At 35.0% G+C, this 20,197-nt stretch overlaps 1 protein-coding gene across 4 annotated transcripts in view; it reads left to right on the forward strand.

Annotated features, from left to right (window-relative positions):
• The window catches only part of LOC129002291 (formin-like protein), a 99,730-nt gene that overhangs the window by 49,119 nt on the left and 30,414 nt on the right, over window positions 1–20,197 (forward strand). For 3 of the 4 annotated variants that reach the window (XM_054429977.1, XM_054429980.1, XM_054429981.1), the window contains exons 3-4: window positions 14,737–14,823; window positions 18,414–18,508. In XM_054429977.1, coding sequence (XP_054285952.1) covers window positions 14,737–14,823; window positions 18,414–18,508 — 182 coding nt within the window. The remainder of the gene's footprint in view (window positions 1–14,736; window positions 14,824–18,413; window positions 18,509–20,197) is intronic. The other variant, XM_054429979.1, reaches the window with a different exon arrangement.

Consider the following 20,197-nt stretch of genomic DNA (forward strand, 5'->3'; position numbering starts at 1 on the left):
TCAATGATTTTTAAAACACCAAAGAGCGGGTTTTCTGAATAAACCTAGATAATACAAAAAATGCTATTGTTGTATGGCAATAGGCCCTTTTGTTGTATTGCCCTTTTAAAACATTTTTAGTCTGATTAAACCAAAATACAAATTTTAACTTAATTGCGACGCTGCACTATAGCCAGCTTTTTGAAATCGACATGTTTACTTTAGGCAACTCACCTTTCAAGGTGTAGGATTATTGGTTTTCTTATTTGACTTTTGCAAATATTCCTTAATGCGTTTTGTTGTAAATTTATTTTTCCGAAATAAATTTTTTTTGTAATGAAACATAAACACATTCAATACATTTCAAGAAAAAAATACATGATATAGTCGTCTAAAAAACATTTAAATAAATACACAAACACAACGCACGCAAAACATTTAAAATTTAAAGTAGGCCAACTATTAACCGGTCACGGCACGGAGGCAGACTCACTCATTAGTGGAAGTTTGCAGATAAAGCGAAGTCTAAAACACAAAATATAGCGAAACAATTTCAGCAGCATCCGTTAACATCCATGAAGATCACGATGATATCGTAAAATCTCCCGTGACCTTAGCTACATTTGTGAAACCCTCCACAATCATTATTTTTACTTTACGCGAAGACGTTAAAAAGAGAGCCGAAAGAAACACCGTTATGAGTGGACGCATGATTGTAGGTTATTACAGCTGATGGTTCAATATGTACAACTTTTTCAGTTGTATTAATTAAACGAACGAATATTTATTTATTTAACCTTTAATCTTCATTTTTACATACCTACCAACTATTCTATATATATTTAACAAACCCATCTTCAAATAATATCACCTCTTATCTCTTCTTTACAACAGGTTTCAATGAATGGTTATGTTGGGTTGATTTCGTTACCGACAGGAAACGGCATTTATCAGTTTTGATTCGGTTATTTACCAAGGGACGTAGAACGCTCTGTTGTATGCATTCGAGTTTTTAAGCCCCTTAGGTTAGTTACCTCATTACACGCTAAAAAGAACTCTATTATCATGTCGATGAGAAACCTAAGCACTATATAAGATTGGTTGTAGCTCACTTACACTATCAAAGCGAAGTTGACCAACTTCGGTCAAATTCTCATACTACGCAATAGTCCGTATTATGAGAGTATGTCCAAACATATCAGGTATGCTGAGTTTAGTTTTCCTGCTATAACCTGTTAAAAAGTTAATAAGGGATATTTCAAAATGACTGCCATTTTGATTAGGGATGCGATATTGACCTCTAGTTTGCGCCATTTAATTTGTCTTGAGAAACCCTTTGAAATGAGGGGTCACATGATAGGTGTTTAGATTTGAAAATTTGGTGCTGCCCCCAAAATACCCCATTTTGTGGGCCGGGTACAAGTTCTAACTTAAATGAAAAATCCCATTTTTATGTTTTAAACATGTGCCGAGTTTGATTTTCCCACTACCACGTTATAAAGTTAAGGGGGTGTCCAGGCTTTATCTTGGGATGCGATTTTGATTACGGGTGCGATATTGACCTCTGGTTTGCGCCATTCGATTTGTCTTGATAAACCCTTTAAAATTAGGGTTCACATGATAGGTGTTTACTTTTGAAAATTCGGGGCTGCATTGTAAAAACTGGGGCAAAGTTGTAACTTAGATGAAAAAGTGCCATTTCTTATGTTGTAAATATATGCCGAGTTTGGTTTTTCTACTGCAACGCGTTAAAAGATTAACTGGGGGGTTACAGACTTTTGCCTAATCCTGTATTCGGCTATAGTTCTGTACGGTACTGCAGAGGCCGTGTTTTGTTTACAATTGGTTTCTTGTTATTTCAGTTATTTAAAACATCATTTAACCAAATAATACGATCTAATCATAAACAATAACTCGTCTCCTATTTATATAACTAAACAGGAAAGCACAAATCAAGATATAATAGAAACACAATTTTGTTGACACTAGCGCCCAGTGTCACCGTACATGAACTAGACACGAAAACGAGCTTCAAGATTTACAATGGGGTAAGAAGTCTACTTGTTTTACTCCTAATGAAGAAATTTGGAAAGTATCAAATTCACTCAACCGGGGAGCGACCTAACATAACATAGCATATAACGTATATAACACAATGTGTACCCTATATCGATTCTTTATCAGCACATATGTTTAATACCCCCACTGCAGCAAACCTGCACACTAAACGAATTTCAACTTGTCTGATTACATTTTTACTAAAATATTTCTATAAATAAGACATATTTATTCCAAATTTAAATATCATTAGATTTAACGAGTGCTGCTATGGGGAAGGTAAAAAGTGTGTTTGGACCATATATGTCAATAGTATAGGATGAAATAATTAATTTGCCAAATTTTATCAATATATACCCATAGACAAGTAAACTACAGCAGTTTTCATTTTCTTCATAAGAATAACATGAGAATTTTAAATTATACTATTTTTAAATTTTCTCCGTAACCGTTAGGCATACAACAGCACTTCAATATACTAAATTATTAATTTTTTAAGCTCTTCAAAACAGTTTAAAAAGAAATTGCAAATTTTTTTGTTTTTAGGGTCAAAAAATGGAAAACCCCATTTTTACCCCATAAAGCCCCCCATAAACCCCCGTTCCCATGGTCAGATTATGCTGGATCGCGAACTCGTACGAATAAACGTAGGTTTACACGATTGTACAAAATTTCATCAAAATCGGATCATGTTTGCTCGAGTTATTGCGCTAACGGACACACATATATATACATATGCATTTGAACGGATGGTGTTTTTGGCCTCTAGGGACCTCAAAACAAAAAATTTAATCCGTCCCGGGTCTAGGTCTTACCATGAGTACTACGGTAATAGCATATTCCCTATATGGTAAATTCACTAAAAACAAACTAACTTCGTTATAGTTTTAGCTGTTCTGACAAATACAGATCGTAGAAGTAGAACACACTTGCATGGCATGTCCCACGTATATACTCAATTCATTATAAAAAATATAAACTAAACAGCACCATTGCAAAAAACACCAGTTCAAACCACACACCCGTGCTGACGACGTACAGATATACGTCGGCAACCCCAGTGTTTGACCGGACTATGGTGTCTGGGCGTCCGCGTTTTGGCTCACGTAGCGCGATCCATTGTGTTACATATCGATGGGAGCGACATGCTATCACGTTGGCAGCCTCTCACACACTGCCACTGCCTTAGCGGCCGACACGACGTTGACTTACTACGGAAAGAAACTATTTCAGCGCTCCAAGCGCCCGGTGTCTGGAACTATCCGAGGCAAGATACACCAACTAGGAAAGAGAGAGGCTAAGATACAACAATGAGGAAAGAGGAGGTAAACTGAGGCAAGATACACCAACTAGGAAAGAGAGAGGCTAAGATACAACAATGAGGAAAGAGGAGGTAAACTGAGGCAAGATACACCATCGAGGAAAGAGAGAGGCATCTGAGGCAAGATCCACCAATGGATCTTGGTGGATATCCACCAATGTGATATCCACATATCACATTGGATATCTACATATCACACATATCAGTGACAGCTAGAAAAAAATAATCCATCCAAACAGATGTTCGTTATTTCATAGATGTCGTATTCTCCAAACAGATTATTAGTATTTGATAAAGACGTATGTGGTAGACATGGGGAGAAAACTTGACAAAAATCCACAAAATTGGGTTTTGAACGTCATCAGTCAGGTTATTTCAAAAGTAGCGATGCATGTTTTAATGGCATACACTCTTGCCAATTCAGTGAACACAAAAAAACTATTTAAATCCCTATCGTATTTCGTATTCGTATTTCAGGAGAAGAACTCTTGTTCATTTTTACATGCAAGGACTACGTAAAATGCCTTCTGGGCCATGACAAACAGACAGACAGAAAGTGAGATAACACATTAAAAGCTTTTTAAAGTATAAACTCAAACATAACCGAAAAATACATAATTCTGAACAATGCACAGAGAAAATTCTAATTTTATTTATAGATATTTTATATACACTTTCACTTCTATCAAAGATTTTCTTTATCATGACGCTTGATGAACGGCTTATACACGTAATAATAACTTTCTTAAATAGACAATCCTAACGAACTACTGTTGCAGTAAACTTGCGAATATTTCTTACTTTACTCTTACACATGTTTGAAATTTACATCTTGCATAATACACTACTTTGTGCATGTTGGCTACTATGAATCGTTCGGATTAATTTAAGATATTAACATTTGTTGATATACACGAGGTAAATTGACCTCCATGATACCCATAATTATACACAGGTACCATATTACCACACTACAAATTTGATTCAACAATATACGGTACGTAGTTTTATCCAAACAAACGATCAAAAACCCCGAATGAAATTGTTATTTGACTCAATAGTCAATGCATATAAGCGAGTCTTATCTTTCGATGCAGATTAAATAATACAAAGGCAGAGGAATGCGCGAGACCAAGGACAAGGTCACGGCACGGTTGCTATAGAAACGACGAAACTATCTATTAGAATTGCGCGCCAACGTTAACTAAACGCCAGACTGTACAATAAACACGCCGCGTGTGTAGTGTTCGACGGAGCTATAGTACTTTCAGTTGGCAATACTGGCTTCTAGCCTCGAGCGAGGTGGTTCAACCATGAGAAGCGCCTCAAACTCCTGGGTAATCCCCGGTTAGCTCCTCCCACTCTGCCCCCTATCCCCACCTAAAAGACGAGCAAGTGGTAAGTCGGTCGGGTCGATTGACGACAAGTTGGTTTCTCGTATATAATAATTTAGTTTTACAGACCGGTCAACTGGAATGACGATGAAATAACTTGTCGACGTACTGGTTTTCAGTATTTATCTATTTAATTAAAAAAGACGGTCTAGTGGCCAGACGACCAAGTATCTTGTCGGTCTACTGGTAGGCTCCCATCTGTCGCCTGTCAGGTAAGTCGAACTGACCACAACCAGGTGTTTGGTGACATTCGACCATGAACGACATACCAGAGCCTTCAACACAAGTTACTAGCAATAGACACTGCAGTAACTACAGTAGTTAGTAGTATAACTTCAGAGGTTTAGGGTTAACTTACCAAACATTGTATCCAACAATGTATAATCTACTGCTCGGGGATCCTCCCCCGGAAAATTTTGTATTAGCAGTTTGGTGAGTGTTCAAAGCTTTTTTGACGTCTATAATTTTTTTATGTTTTAACTTATATTTCCAGGATCCATAGGTTAGGGGGGGGGGGGCTTTAGCCCCTACAACCTCCCCCCTTGGAACCGCCACTGATACACCTCATTACTTTTATTGAACAGGTTTAACTGTCGATTCTTTAATCACTTTCGAAACTTCCGAATAGTCTTCAATGGACGGATGTCTTTGAACTGCCGTATGAAGTACACGGTCGATTGAACTAGAGAAACAATAGAGCCGTGTGTGAGAGTGTTTTTGTTGAACAGCTGTGAATGACGACATTGCAACAGCTGTTTGATGTACACAACAGCGACGCTAGGCTGCTGTGTTGCTTTCAACCTGAATATGAATATGAATATTTTTACCGCGAGATTAATTTTAATGAGTCGCAAAGACGGAAACCGTTATAAGATTATTCATGAGAAAGTTCATGAGGGGATTAGGTTATTCTGTGGTTGATTTAATTTGGAAAATAAACCGCGTTTACCTCCAGTTGTAATGACTGATGTTGTATGCATTAAGTTAATTTGTGTGGTAATCAACTGAATGCTTAACAGTTCAGTGTTTAATTAAATAAATTGTTTATTCCCAAAATTTGAGATGGATTGAATTATTATAATATAATCTTAGCATACAGAGTCTCTAATTAGGATAGAGATTAATTTGGTGATGACTAATGTGAATTTTCGATGTTGATCGTCATTGTGGCATATTTTGCGTGTATTTACCATTTATTATAGTATTGGTATTTGGGTTTACCATTAATCATGTACATACTTTTAACGCCGATATAACTCTTTACTACGACTATGTAATTGGACTGTCAAACTTAAACATACACTGTATAATTGATAGTATTTTGTGTGTAATACATTCTCCTACTAATAATTCTCATTTTAATTAACATCAAAACTTATGCGCTGTTTGAACACATTAAAAAACTTATACCTATATAGGTCCATCATCCTTAAATCAGTATATTAATGCATCTCTAACAATTTCATGGTCTAATGACTGCGTTAATTACATTTTTTTCTATTAGGGACTTAAGGGCTATTCAAACTTTTACTCTGGCCACATTATTACTATCTTCACCATGTAATAAATGACACTATGCTGGTGTTTATTTTTTCGTATGCTATCACGGTTTTTACCAACACTCATATGCTATTTGTTTATCAATGTCTTCAGATTTTGGCGATTCTCACAGCATCGCCTAGGCACGTGTTATGTATGGGCGCCAGTGATGGGTGCGCCGTGTCGACGGCCGAGCCGCCGAGGGGCTTAACCGAAGTGTCTGGGGGGGGGGGGGGGTAATAGAACAATTTGGTGGTACAAAAGACCGGAAGTGTCACGATGCGGGAGCAACAGTTCCGGTGCGCCCCTTTTGCATTGAGTATAGATGGCTTGTTATAGAAACAGCTGTTGATTAGCACGCTATGTGTATTTAGAAGTCAGCTGATTTAAGTTCATTTGAACTAGGGTTGTCTTTGTCTTTGGAATATATTTACGTACTATAATATCTGTTATGTTTGTCCGTTCACAATATTTAGGTGGTTTGAGGAAAGTTCCATCATCACCCTTTTTCTGTTTAATGCATGTTGTTGCATGCAGCTGATCGACGTTTTGACAAACCTCAGCTGTTGCGCTATGTTTTAACGGTAGGGTAAAGACGTGGAGGTGATAGAATTACACCCCTTAAAACAGCGATTTTTTGCCTCATTATGGATAGTTGGAAGTTCTCTATTTTAATTGCCACACAGTCAAACACTCGTATCTACTTACCATATTTTAGTATTTAGTAAAGTTGAAACACCATGCAGTCTCCAAAAACAAAAGTGTCCATTGCTTTGGAATAATTGTTGCTGTATAGTAAAACATCTTTAATGTAAATATTTTCATTTAATTGAAATACATGTATATGAGACATCACTAACCAATGCGTTAGTGTCCATGGAAGTGTATAAATAACATAATATACATTGTCAAGTTCACCGCCAGCCCGCCACTGCAGTATTGCAGTAGTGCAGTATGTCACCGCAGACCCGCCATTGCCGTATACAGTAGCGACGTATCATGCAAGGTCGCACTATCGACTAACCTCAAGGTCGATGAAGAATGTTGTAGGCCAAGGTCCTTCCGACATCGCGATCCTTCCGGAAATTCCTGCGGTACAACGCGGGGGTTCACAGTGTGGATTTAAATTTCAACATTCGTCATCATTTCATATCTAGTTTTTGTTTGTATTATCTTTCCAGGATGGAATAATCCATCATCATTCCATATGTACCTTTTAATTTAAAACTTCTTCCAGCCTGGAATAGTTCATCAACTTTCCTTCTATACTTTTCAATTTTATTGTCCTTACAGCCTGGAATAATCCATCACCATTCTACATACTTTTTTACCGTCCTTCCATCCAGGAATAATCCATCACCATTCCATATAAACCTTTTAATTTTATACTCCTTCCAGCCTGGAATAGTTCATCAACTTTCCTTATATACTTTTCAATTTTATTGTCCTTACAGCCTGGAATAATCCATCACCATTCTATATACTTTTTACCGTCCTTCCATCCAGGAATAATCCATCACCATTCCATATAAACCTTTTAATTTTATACTCATTCCAGCCTGGAATAGTTCATCAACTTTCCTTATATACTTTTCAATTTTATTGTCCTTACAGCCTGGAATAATCCATCACCATTCTATATACTTTTTTTACTTGATTATCCTTCCAGCCTGGAATAGTTCATCAATATTCCTTATATACTTTTCAATTTTATTGTCCACACATCCTGAAATAATTCATCATCATTCCACTTATCTACTTTTTGATTTTTTTGCCCTCCCAGCCTTAAAAATTCATCATCATTCCATCCATATATCTACTTTTTAATTTGATTGTCCTCCAAGCCTGGAATAAACTGTCATCATTCCATACACTTTTTAATTTTGTTGTCCTTCCAGCCTGAAATGTTGGACGTAATTTTAAAATTTGCGTGGTATTTTAACAACATTGAGGTGTGTGTAGTCCTCGATTGCATTGTTATGCAGCATTTCTTTGTCTAAAGCACAAAGCTGGCGATTTCGTTGTATGGAGGGTGGAATGTTTATCTGTTTACGCCCCTCAGCACGTATGTTACGACCAGCTGATGTGATAAGTGATAAGACACGTCTGTCACACGCGTCTGATACCAGCCAGTTTATCTAACAGCTGATAACAAAGTTTCATACAAGCAAACCTGCAGACTGGTGAATTTCCACTTCCCTGTATGGATTTTTACTACGATATTTCCATGAACAAGTCGTATTTATTCCCTATTTGAATCATATTTAACGAGTAATTTACGTTAGCTGCTAGAGATGGGGAAAAAGTTTTTTATAAATGTTAATAGTATAAAATGAAGTTTTCATGTTCTACATAACAATAACCAAAGATTTTAAAATGTTCAGTTTTTTAAAATTTCCGTAACTTTTAATTGTTCAATAGCGCTTCAAAATACAAAAACATTTTTTAAGCTCTACACACTGGCTGTAATAGGAATTGAGCATAAGTAACATCGCCAATCTTATTAACAAAATTGCGAACCATTGTTACATCAATTATGCTGTATGAAATATTATAAACAATTCTTAAAGAGTCCTGTGTCTTGGTTTACCAAGGTTTTAGGAGTTTTCAATGACATTTGCTACCAGTTTCTAACACATCAGTCTATAAACTCCAATTTGTAGTAGAATGCAATAAAAAGCCCATAGGAACAATTCTGAAATACACTACCTACTAAGAGTATATTACATTTGAAGAATATACATCCCTTTAATTAACTTAAAATTTCAATTAAAACAGTACTTAGCCTAACAATGCATTTTAATAATTGAGTATGTAGGAATAAATTATCTTGCAATTTGCAAGTTTTCAAAGTTTGATTCATTCTGAACATTACTTACAATTAGATTCACACCTATGTATCATTTTCACAAATATAGTTTCACTTAGTCAGAAAATGCAACATAAAGCATTATTCATGGTAGGATATTCATATTCCTCAGTGTGTATTATTATACATCTATAGACTTCATACAGCAAGGGATTTCTCTGTAACATCCCTTTCCAGCCATCCTACTATGGTGTTGTACTAAAATCAACAAATTAAATTGTTTTAAATTGGTAGTTTCATTTACCTAATAACTGTCTCTAACAAACATAATATTTAAAAAGTAAAAGGGCATTGCATTATTCGATTTGCCTTGGAATCAATTTCTGAACTCTATTAAGATGCGCAATTTGTACAGGTCCCGTCATTTATAACAAATCAACAATTTTCTCACTCTGCATGTTTTCTGTGATTCAGATCATAATTCATGTTTTGTACCTGAATCCATTACCTTTACAAATCTAAATCTGTGAGCTAAATTCCACTTCAAACCAACGATTATACTTTGCTTTTATGATTGGCACTTGACTGTTAAGTTGAAGTGTTATACAGTCTAGTGTCAGAGTTGAGCTATCAAATCAGCTGATAGGTGATAACTCCAATGACTCATAGGCTATCTGTCTTCCTCTTGTACTTTGGTGCACTTCACAATGTTTATTTTTATTTAATGCCCTCATTTCATGACTATTGTGGTTCAAGTGTACTCGATTAGAATGGAGCAATTATCAATTGAGATGGGGACACCACCTAGGTGTGTAACCAAAATATGAGTGAAGGACTAGTGTAGAATGTGAGATTATCTTTGTAGCTTTGGGAAACTTAGGAATAAGTTAAAATAGTTCTGTATGATTCTGCTATTGATAAATGCTTATTTTGGGCAGGTATCAGCAGTTGGAATATTATTTTTTTAAGTCTTGGATGAAAAAGAATTAATAGGAAACACTTTTTTAGCTCAATATAGTTAGTTTTAATGAAGAAGTTCAAACATCGGAATTTCAAAATTATATGATCAATGATTTTATATTTTTTATAAACGTAGGTCTATTTGATTATTATTGCTAACTATCATTTTCAAACAAAGATAGATTTAGTATGTTACAAACATGAACTCAAACCCATAATCACTCCATTTTGAAATACCTACTACAGTTCTTTTAAATTTTTATATTTCCAGAAACAGTAGCCTATCCCTTCAAGTTCATTTGTGTGTGTTTTTTTTCTATTTGGCCCTCAAAAAATTATATTTTTAGAAATTTCTTTCTAAACCATTTTATAGAGCTTAAAAAACAACAAATTTTTTTCACTCAGCGTTTTTGTATGGTTAATTTAAACAAAATAAAATCCAAAACCCCTAAATTTTAAACTTTCTATGTCGTATGGGGAGTATGTATACTGTTGTAGCTTGCATTTTTATGGATATATTTTGATCTAATTTGGGAAATTTATTTAATAAGTAATACCATCAGGCTAAAGGAAATTGTCTTAGTCCGTAGGTATGCTGCAGCGAGAATATTTAATTAGAAGGTGAACACTCTTTATCATAACCTCTGGGATACCAACCATGAAAAATTATAATGATGATTTACAGTTAACTGGTCCATCTAAATATGATCTTGCTTGATAAACATTGTGAAACTGTATTTCCAGTAGTGTAGTGGAGCAGAACGCATCTGCTTGTTAAAACTATCCTATATATAATAGGCAACCTGTGTTTTTCCCGAGATTGTAGAAATCGTTCCGGCATTGGAAAATCTACACGTGATAATTTCCCAGTAAGGCTGTTGACTGTTATTGGTATTTGTCACGATACAGTTTTAACCTCAGTGAGTCACTTGTGCAGTGTTAGTGTCAGTTTTGATATGAGAATGTGACTCAGACACTTGACACAAGTGGTATAGACAAGTGGAGGCCTAGAATGTTGCGAGTCCTCCAACTCCTCAATGTTGAGTGGACGAATATCACCAGTTTGACTAATTGTGAAAACTTTGTTGAAGTTTGTCATAAATACGATGAAATATTGGAATATTCGGATGCATATGAGTTGTAAAAACCCCTGCCGCAGCAAAATTCGCAGACTTAGCGAATATTCATTTGCCTGATTGGTTTTTACTAAAATATTTGATTAAATATGTCAGAACTAATCTCTATTGAATGAGATATTTAATAGAGATATTAAATATTTAACAAATTACTCAGGTTCACCAATTCAGGGAAGTTAAAAGTGTTTTTCTTTTTTAGTAAAACGAGATGTTGGCCCGTCCTACGTACGGGAATCGAGTAGTCAATTAAAACTGAATATGATTCAGAACAGCTAGTTTACAACTTGGTGGCCGATTCACACACACTGGCTTTGAGTACAGTAGCTACATACCACCTTCCACTGCATAGGCCTACTATCACTTACCGTACCTTATTTTACCACCTTGGCCACTAAAACCTCTAAAATGATCCTGGCCTCCCGTTCTCTTCTATCCCCTGCCATTTCTAGATGACAGGAAGACAGTAAGATACCATTCTGAAGATGTCTTTCATTACTTGGTCTTCCAAGTGGTCGTCTACCTTGTAGTACTCCTTGGAATACACTTTTAAAAGTTGAAGTATCTTCTCTCCGCCATGCAAAGCCTGCCCAGCCCATCCGAGATCCAAGCCTTTTGGTCTAGTTTTGGAATGTACCACTTTTTTAATTTTCTGAATCATACAGTACTACTGGGATAGTTATGATATGGTATGAATCGATTTTGGTTTCTACTGACACCCTGCAGCTTACTGGTCAGTTTTCTGGAGACCTACTACACCGGTTGACATTTTCATTACGAATAAAATGTGTACTGTATGCAGTCATACTTATATTCATACATCTAGAAAAAGATGTATCAACACGTAAACCACTTATATCCTAAAGGATTAAGCACTTACACTTAGGCTAGACGGATTGCATTAATGAAAAAACTTGATTATACGTTTAAAATGTGTAGTTCAAAATTACACAATATCCTGATAACATATAGATCTTTTACGGTAGAAAATAAACTGCATTTTAAAGTAAAATAGTGTGTAGGCAAACTCTGACGATCAATATTTTTGTATACAAACAACTTGTAACATAAACATTTCAATGACAGTTAGAAACCGGCTGTTAGTTAAACCACCACTAAAACGACTTTAACTCGTCCGTCGGCTGCTAGACTTTTTGAAAATTAAAACTTAATTTCTAAAAAACTGAAACCCTAAACTAAAATTATGGCTTCAACATTCCCTACTTCTCAAAATTATCTTTCTTTCAACACAAAAATCATAAAAATCCGTCAAGTGGTTGATTCAGAATCGTGAAATAAAAAAAACCCTGTTTCGTTTTAATATATAGGATTTTAATAATATTTAATAAATTGTAGTAAATCATTGTATCAAATTTGATAAAAATGTAACCATCAACAAGAAAACTACAACAGTTTACTTTTTTCTCATAAGAATAACAAAAGACTTTTAAATGTCCAGTTTTTTTGGGGAATTTTGCTCCATAACAATTGATTGAGCATCAAAGATTCAATGTACAAAATTGTTTGTTTTTAAGCTCTACAAGAATGGTTGTATTGAAAATGGGCCATTCCCCATAACAACCCGTTTCCACCATCGGATCTTGCTGGTTTGCGAACTTATTCAAGTTTATACCTCTCTTTTTCTTCATGCCAAAATCCATAAAGAATTGACCAAAATTACTCAAGTTATTGTTTTTACGAACACACATATTGATCTCTTTACAGTTTGCCAAATTTTATTTAACTAATTAAAGCAATCGTCTTGATTTTGGAAGGTAATTTAGTGAAATCACGCCTGTGTTTTACAAAACATACTCAAAGCCTGTATTTTAATTGGGTGTGATGGACAGAGAGGCTGGGGATCAGAGATTTAAACAAACACCAGACATTGTCTGCGGAAATGTCTGGCCAGTGGGCAGAAGTAGCCAGACACTAGACACTGGCCGCATATACCAGGCTCATTACCAGAGAACAACACACCTCTGTTATCTCATCTGTGAACCATTCTCAACTTTTGCACTGTAATAAGTGTGTGTGACTGGCACACCCTTGACTTAGTAAAGCAGACTGATTTTGGCTTAAATTCATGTTAACATATATTTGAGTTGAAATTAAGGATGTTAAAAAAGTCTTTAGTAATGTGATATGCCTCTGATACTTCATGTTGATCAAACTATCTCTAGTACTGTATTATAAATTGACGTTGTTGGACTAGGGAAACATTAAAGTGACAGATAGTAGGGTTTTCAAGTGTCTTACAATTATTATTGTTTGTTTAAAGGACTCAATTGAAAAAAGAGGAGCTCCTCTTCTTTCCAGCTGGTTTAATTCAAAGCACAAATTTGTGACTTGGGGGTTTTAAACAGTTTATGATTAATAGCGTTTGTTTTTTCTCATAGCCGCCCACATAAATTAACTTGTGTGGTTAAATCAGAAATTAAGCATATGTAGTTATAAAATATTTGATAGTTTAGGGTGTTCACTGTTCAATCAGTAGTAAATTTAAGATTTCCACCAAATAAGATCAGAGTTTTGCTGATACTCTTTGACCACTAGTTTTTAGGTCAAAGGTAGTCAATGAAGTATAAGTACACATTAATTTGTTAATCAGTTTCCTCGCTATTTACGGGTATTTAACAACATAGCCGCTTATTTCTGTCACTGCCTCAGGTTGAGTGTGTTTCCTGGTTGTCGGTGGAGGACAGTGAAAGTACAATACAGAACACAATTGCATTACCACGCCAACAACTAATATTTCAATATCGGTATGCACTTTCTCCAACTCTATCGCTACGAGGAACAAGATTAGAAAATGCTGTTGTTGTTCTAGTCAATAATTCTGTTATTGTGTAGTGATGTGGTTTTGAAAATATTCTAATTCTTAAGGTCCTTTTAGTAAGTTATTTCTGAAATTCTACTTCAACACACATCCATATGGGTTGTGGAAATTTGAGCCAATATAATGTAAAGGAATTTGGTTTAATAACTTGGTGTTCAGCTCAAACGTAAAACCTTTAGCTGTTAAACTAGTGGTTGACTTGCGAGAAAAAGAAAAAAAATCACTTGACAGTATTGCATGTATTATTAACCTTATATATTTCAAGAGACTAATAACCATTGGATTTTACTATGATCTGTTGAGTCAATGTCATTATGTTTAAAAATTGTTTTCAGAATATGAAAATTACACTACTGACCATCAGTGGTAGTTTTGATAATGGGCCTAGGACCTAGGACCTTGTCAAGGGGGGGGGGGGATACTAGGGGGGTTCCCGAACCCCTAAGAATGCAGGGGTGTCTTGGGTCCTTCTGGGTAAGATTTGGTATTTTAAACTCAGTTTTGTGACTTTCCAAAGCCATTTTAACGTCATGAACTGTAACAAAAAACCTCAGTTACATTTCTAGGATAAAATGTATTTTTCCATGGTCCAAGGTTGGCTTTAGCCCCTGTAGCCTCCTCCCTTGCAACCACAACCGGACCATCTTGGTATTCAGACTATTTTGTGAGGTGTCATTTGTCTAACCTCTCTTTTGTTGTTGCAGGAGAGAGTACAAGCCAAGGACCCACCGGCCCACTATCTCAACAAACTGCGGACATACTTGGACCCTACGGCATCTCGGAGCTCTAGGGTGAGTCTAATGGAATGTCTTGTGTATTAAGTTGACTCTCAATAGGCTCGAACACTCTTGACAGTCAGACACAATATCAGGTGAAACATAATGGTAATGAATATCCCTTACGGGCTCGCCATTCATTACCACTTGGGATGGCTCGATTCTAAAACCCAGATGAAGCTGGGCTGATTTAGATTAGATACGTGGATCATTTTTATTTGTATTTCTCTATTTACTTTACATAGGTTGAGAGGACAGTAATTTTAAATGATGTATTATTTGGAAAGTTGCACTGTACAACTAATATGGATACTACCTGACAAGTCACCTCTTTTATTGTGAATCGGTACTCTGTATGTTCCAACAGGGGCCTAGTCTAATAGACCTTATACAATTTTTAAAAGTTTTTTTTTAGGCTTGTATTATTGTAAATACCTAACATGACAAATTTAGTCTTTAAAGAATTCACAATACACATCAACCATGTTAAAGCTACAACAGTTTTAAGTAAAGGTTAGAGTTAGAACAAAAGATTAGTTTGAATGAATCTTTATCTCTCCCAAAAATATCAATATTTATTTCCCGGATACTTTGTGACTGGTAAAAAACTTAAGATAGGTCAGAAATATATTTATTTTTCAATATTAGGTGATAACCTACAAATAGATAGGCTACTTGTAAACATGTCTGTATTTACATAAGGATAAGGCTCCCATTTACACCATACTGAAATTTGAATCACAAAACCATAATGAAGCCGCTCTAACTAATGGTGTGACCGAAGCGTTCTTAGTAAGAAATGTTCCTTAATTTGCCCTCCAAATTTAACTTTTTCTTGTTACTGGTGGGAGCAAGCTGGTCTAGTGGTTAGAGCGCAGGACTTTGGTTTCTGAGGTCCTGGGTTCAAATCCAGCTGAATCGGCAATGGATTTTATCAAAGTGATAATGCCTCAACCCCTACGTCTAGCCTGATGTAACGTGATAAACAATTCCAGACCTGTGCCTAGCGTTGTAGAAAAAAAAAAAAAAAAAATTAAACTGGTACTACAAAATAAAACACTGAACTAAGACACTTATACACTGAAAATTCTCCTCATCTTGACTGCGTCTTAAAGCAGAAGTACAAAGAGTCGTGATTGAAGAGTAATGCCCATGAAAGAGGAATCAATGCTGGGGGACATTATGTGCCAAACAGGGGAACCAGGGGAAACTAGGGGAACCACCCTAGTGTCTAGGGGATGATCCCTGCTCTTGGCAGATACATGTTCATTGTTCCTCCCTCTCTTGACCCCTGTAAGGCCGGGGCCACACTCATCTTATCTCACTGAATTTTTTTCACGGGCGTTACCCGTGGGTTTGAGAGATACATTACGGTATATGGGGCAGGCCACACTAGAGTAAAAACGTCCGTGAACGCGTTTGTCAGTCTCGCTGGTTTTACCAGCGAGACTGACAAACGGAATTGCACGTGTATTCTCTACTAACATTCCACGGGCGTTGCACGTAAAACTAGTCGCGGGGCATTGCGGCTTATGGGAGTGAACACACTCATCTTATCTCGCTGAATTTTTTCCACGGACGTTTCTATACTGTACAGTGAGCGTGGAGGGGAGGGGGCGGAACACGGACACGGACGATTTTTATTGCCAGTGTGGCATGCTCTATCAGTGTCACTGGTTTGCCCGAAAAACCTATCTCGGAAGACGAGTGTGGCCCCGGTCAAACTGTTTCACGTGCGTCGCACGTGAAAACGGAAAAAACAGTCTCGCTGGTTAAAAATTACAAGTGTGACCCCGGCCTAAGGAGGAAGGCGAGACTCGCTCGTTGATTGAATCGTTCCAGAAAGGCTTAGTGTGAGAAAAAAATATAATTATCTTGTAGAATTAGAAAGTTTTAAAATTGTGCAAAGCATGTTTAAAAACTTTTTGAAATTTGTTTTATTTTTACAAAGTAAGTGCAAGTCCCTGTAAATTATGGTAACTATGCCTATAAAACATTGATAACCTTATAAAGATAGGTTAACATCTTTAAATAAGCAATTTTTGGTAAAAATTATTAATTTGAAAAACAAATTTAAGCCTTTTTTGTAACTAAGTACAAATATTCTTGCAGACTAATATATTAAAATTATTAAAGTGAAAATATATCGTAGTAGACAGACATAATTTAGAACCATATAGGTTGAATTGTATAAAAAAAAAAAACTATAAATTATAAATTATACTAGAACAAAGAATACAAAATAATAATATTTTTTTGCCAACTTCAATACCTTTAAGCTGACTAGCTCTTTCCAATTTTTAACAATGAATTGAACACATTTCTAAGGATTCATCCTCCAGATTTTATACAGACGTCTGACACAAACTGGTTTAAAATCCTAGTCCTGAAATAGCTAATTTTTATTCCACTAGTAATTTCTTACTCATTAAAATCTCATATTTTATTTTAAATTCATATTTACCGTCCTAATTTATATGACTGACATTTGTCATGTGTTTTAAAATATTTACTTATCTCTACTCTTGTTGGAGTTAACAAAAAGCAGATTAATGATCCACATCTGGTTAGTAGCAACTGTAAATGACTTCTCACACCATTTAGAAATAGAGAAACGGAGATGGAACAGTAGGATGCACAACCGTTTCTACTGTTTCATCTAATTGTGCCAATTAGCCATTTAATTGACTGATTCAGCCAAGTTAATGTGAGATCTGAATCATGTAACCTAACGCTTCAGGGTCTGTTCATGACCTGTTTATAAATATTTTGACAGTCTTTACAACAGAGTGTCTTCTGTCCATCAAAGTCATTGACGTAAATGAAACTCTGATATTGATGTGTGGATCACTGGATCCACAACATTAATTTTTACAGTATAAAGTTACATTTTTTCTGAAAAACATGATGAAGTTAATTGAACTACTAATTGTTAACGTGAAAAACGTGCCCAAGATGAATACTTGGTGAGGTTAATTCATTGTTTTAAATATGTATTTACATGAATAAAATTTGATTTAACCTTTATACTCCGTTCACAAAATTTAGGCCGTTTGAGGGGAAGTGAAAAAGATTCCATCCCCTCCATCTCACTCCAACTTTGAAACAACAGCTGACAGCTGATCAGCTGATATAAATCAAGCTTAAAAAGTGGTGGGGGAACCCAGCCAATGTTCCCCTTAAATCGCCTTAATTTTGTGAACAGACTTAAACAAGTTGACATATACTGTAATGTTCTTTTTAAAGCATTTAGAGGGAAGAGTGACAACCAAATTTGTGAGGTTGAATGACATGTTAGATTTTGATGTAAAATGTCGTTAACTACTGGCACAGTAGATGTTTTTCTTTCATATGAATTTACTTTTTATCTAATAATAGTCAATAGTACTAAGTAAATAAACTAACTAAATTTGTCTTTTAGGATCCCCGATGTGAAATATTTCAGTCACAGAATTTATTAAAAGTTACACTATTTCAGATTCATTTATGACAGTAAAGCCAGTAGTAACTTAATTATAGCTTATATTTAACCATTTCCAAGCTTTTGCTGTACTCTATGTTTGTTCCTAGTTGGAAAGCCGTTTTATAAACTACAAATAACTCAGTTTTTACTGTTGCAGAAACGAAAGATAGTTGGGGACGCAACATCGACACAAGTCCTGAAAGATTTGGAAATTTCTCTGAGGACTAACCACATAGAGTGAGTATAAGAAGAGTTATTCTTTAAATCTTGTACAATCATGACTTAAACCTGGTCAAATACAAGCTAATTCTTTAATCCATAATCCAGGTATTTACAACGTTGAGCCTACATAACAGCTTACTCGTTCAATGGGCCGTAACTGACACAACTCCCCTCCTTGTTGGCAATTCTTCCATCCATAGTGGAATTTACTGGTTACCACGAATAAGTGGAAGTAATTATCGCTAGCCCGATTGTTGTATAACTAAAAATTAAGTAAATACGCTCAAGACACCCGAGTTCTGACTTTGATTGTCAAAAATTTTCATGAGTGTGATTGTGAAAAATGATATGTTTTCAGGATGTTCGTTGTGAAAGTTGTGATGTTTTTCTTATTCTCTACAGCTAAATAAATTGACAAAGATTTATCTATTAAACTTATTAAAAAAAAAAAAATATTAAAAAATTTCAAATATGTTCAAGAAATTGAGCTTGTACTAATAATGTAACTTTTAGTCATATTTTATCGCTTTAAAACACACTGTAAAAAAAGCTTCCGTTATAGCAAACATGTTTCTTTCTGAGTTTATATATGTGTCAGTATTTAATAAAGTTTTTTTTTGCTTTTGAATGAATTGACTTTTTGGCTTAAAATTAAGGCATTTTATACTGTTAAAATTTAATTTTGTAGAGTTTACTGGATGTTTTAAATTTGATTTATGAATGATACATTCATCAGTATTGAGTTGGGTTCAATATTTATTATTTTTTAAATGGCAATTTTTACCCACTTTGATACAATGAATTTAGTTATTTCCCACCAAGAAAATATATTCATGTTTGCATAAGATTAGAATGTCAGTAAGCGGATATGAAGTATGAAGTCACAACTAAATTTATGTTAGGACAGAATGAGTCTGACTGTGTTATAAAATGTTAAGTGGTGTGCAAAATGGCCATAGAGATTAGATATTGCGAATAAGATTGGTCTTTAAAGTTTGAAAACATGGCAGTTTGTTTTTATACACCAATAAACTTAATAGTACAAGTTGCTGTTATTATGAAAGACGTCTTTATTAATTTTCCCATTCATATTATTCAAATTAAGATGTGGATATTATTTTAGTTTTTCTTTACACATACTTAATTTTAACATAAGTAACAGTTTTGTTTTCAAACCAAAAATCTATTATTTTCTTTTTAGTTTAAAAGTGGATAGAAAGTCAACTCTTAGACTAGGATAAATGAAATAACTTACAAATAAGTTCTGTTTGTGTTTAAATTATTATTTTTATGAAACTGTACGGACACTCAAAAACTAACCTTATGGTATATCGCGGCCTTTATCGGGTTATTTGTTATTACATTAAGTTTTGGGTTAAATGTACTCATTCTAATCTAGACATTTTACTTCAGAAGATAAAATGTTATTTTAATTTTAAAATGTATGCTTTGAGCGACAGTAAAATTCTTTCAAAATTGTAACACTGCTGTTATTAAATCCACACAACTATAAGTTCTAAGGTAACCTTATTTTGTTTGAAAGTATTAGTATTACTCCAAAAAGAGCTTTGGAAACAAGTTTTAGTCTTAAGCTTTCCAGGGTTAAACTGTTTGTGAACATGTTCCGTTTGTTTACCAAAATTGGCATTTATACCAATTTTATGGAGTGGTCCAAAATATGGTATTGTTACTATATAATCTTGA

Source organism: Macrosteles quadrilineatus, unplaced genomic scaffold (assembly GCF_028750875.1).
Source record: "Macrosteles quadrilineatus isolate MER2022 unplaced genomic scaffold, UCM_ALF_1.0 Scaffold_9__3_contigs__length_116548681, whole genome shotgun sequence".
In the NCBI taxonomy this organism is placed as follows: Eukaryota; Metazoa; Arthropoda; class Insecta; order Hemiptera; family Cicadellidae; genus Macrosteles; species Macrosteles quadrilineatus.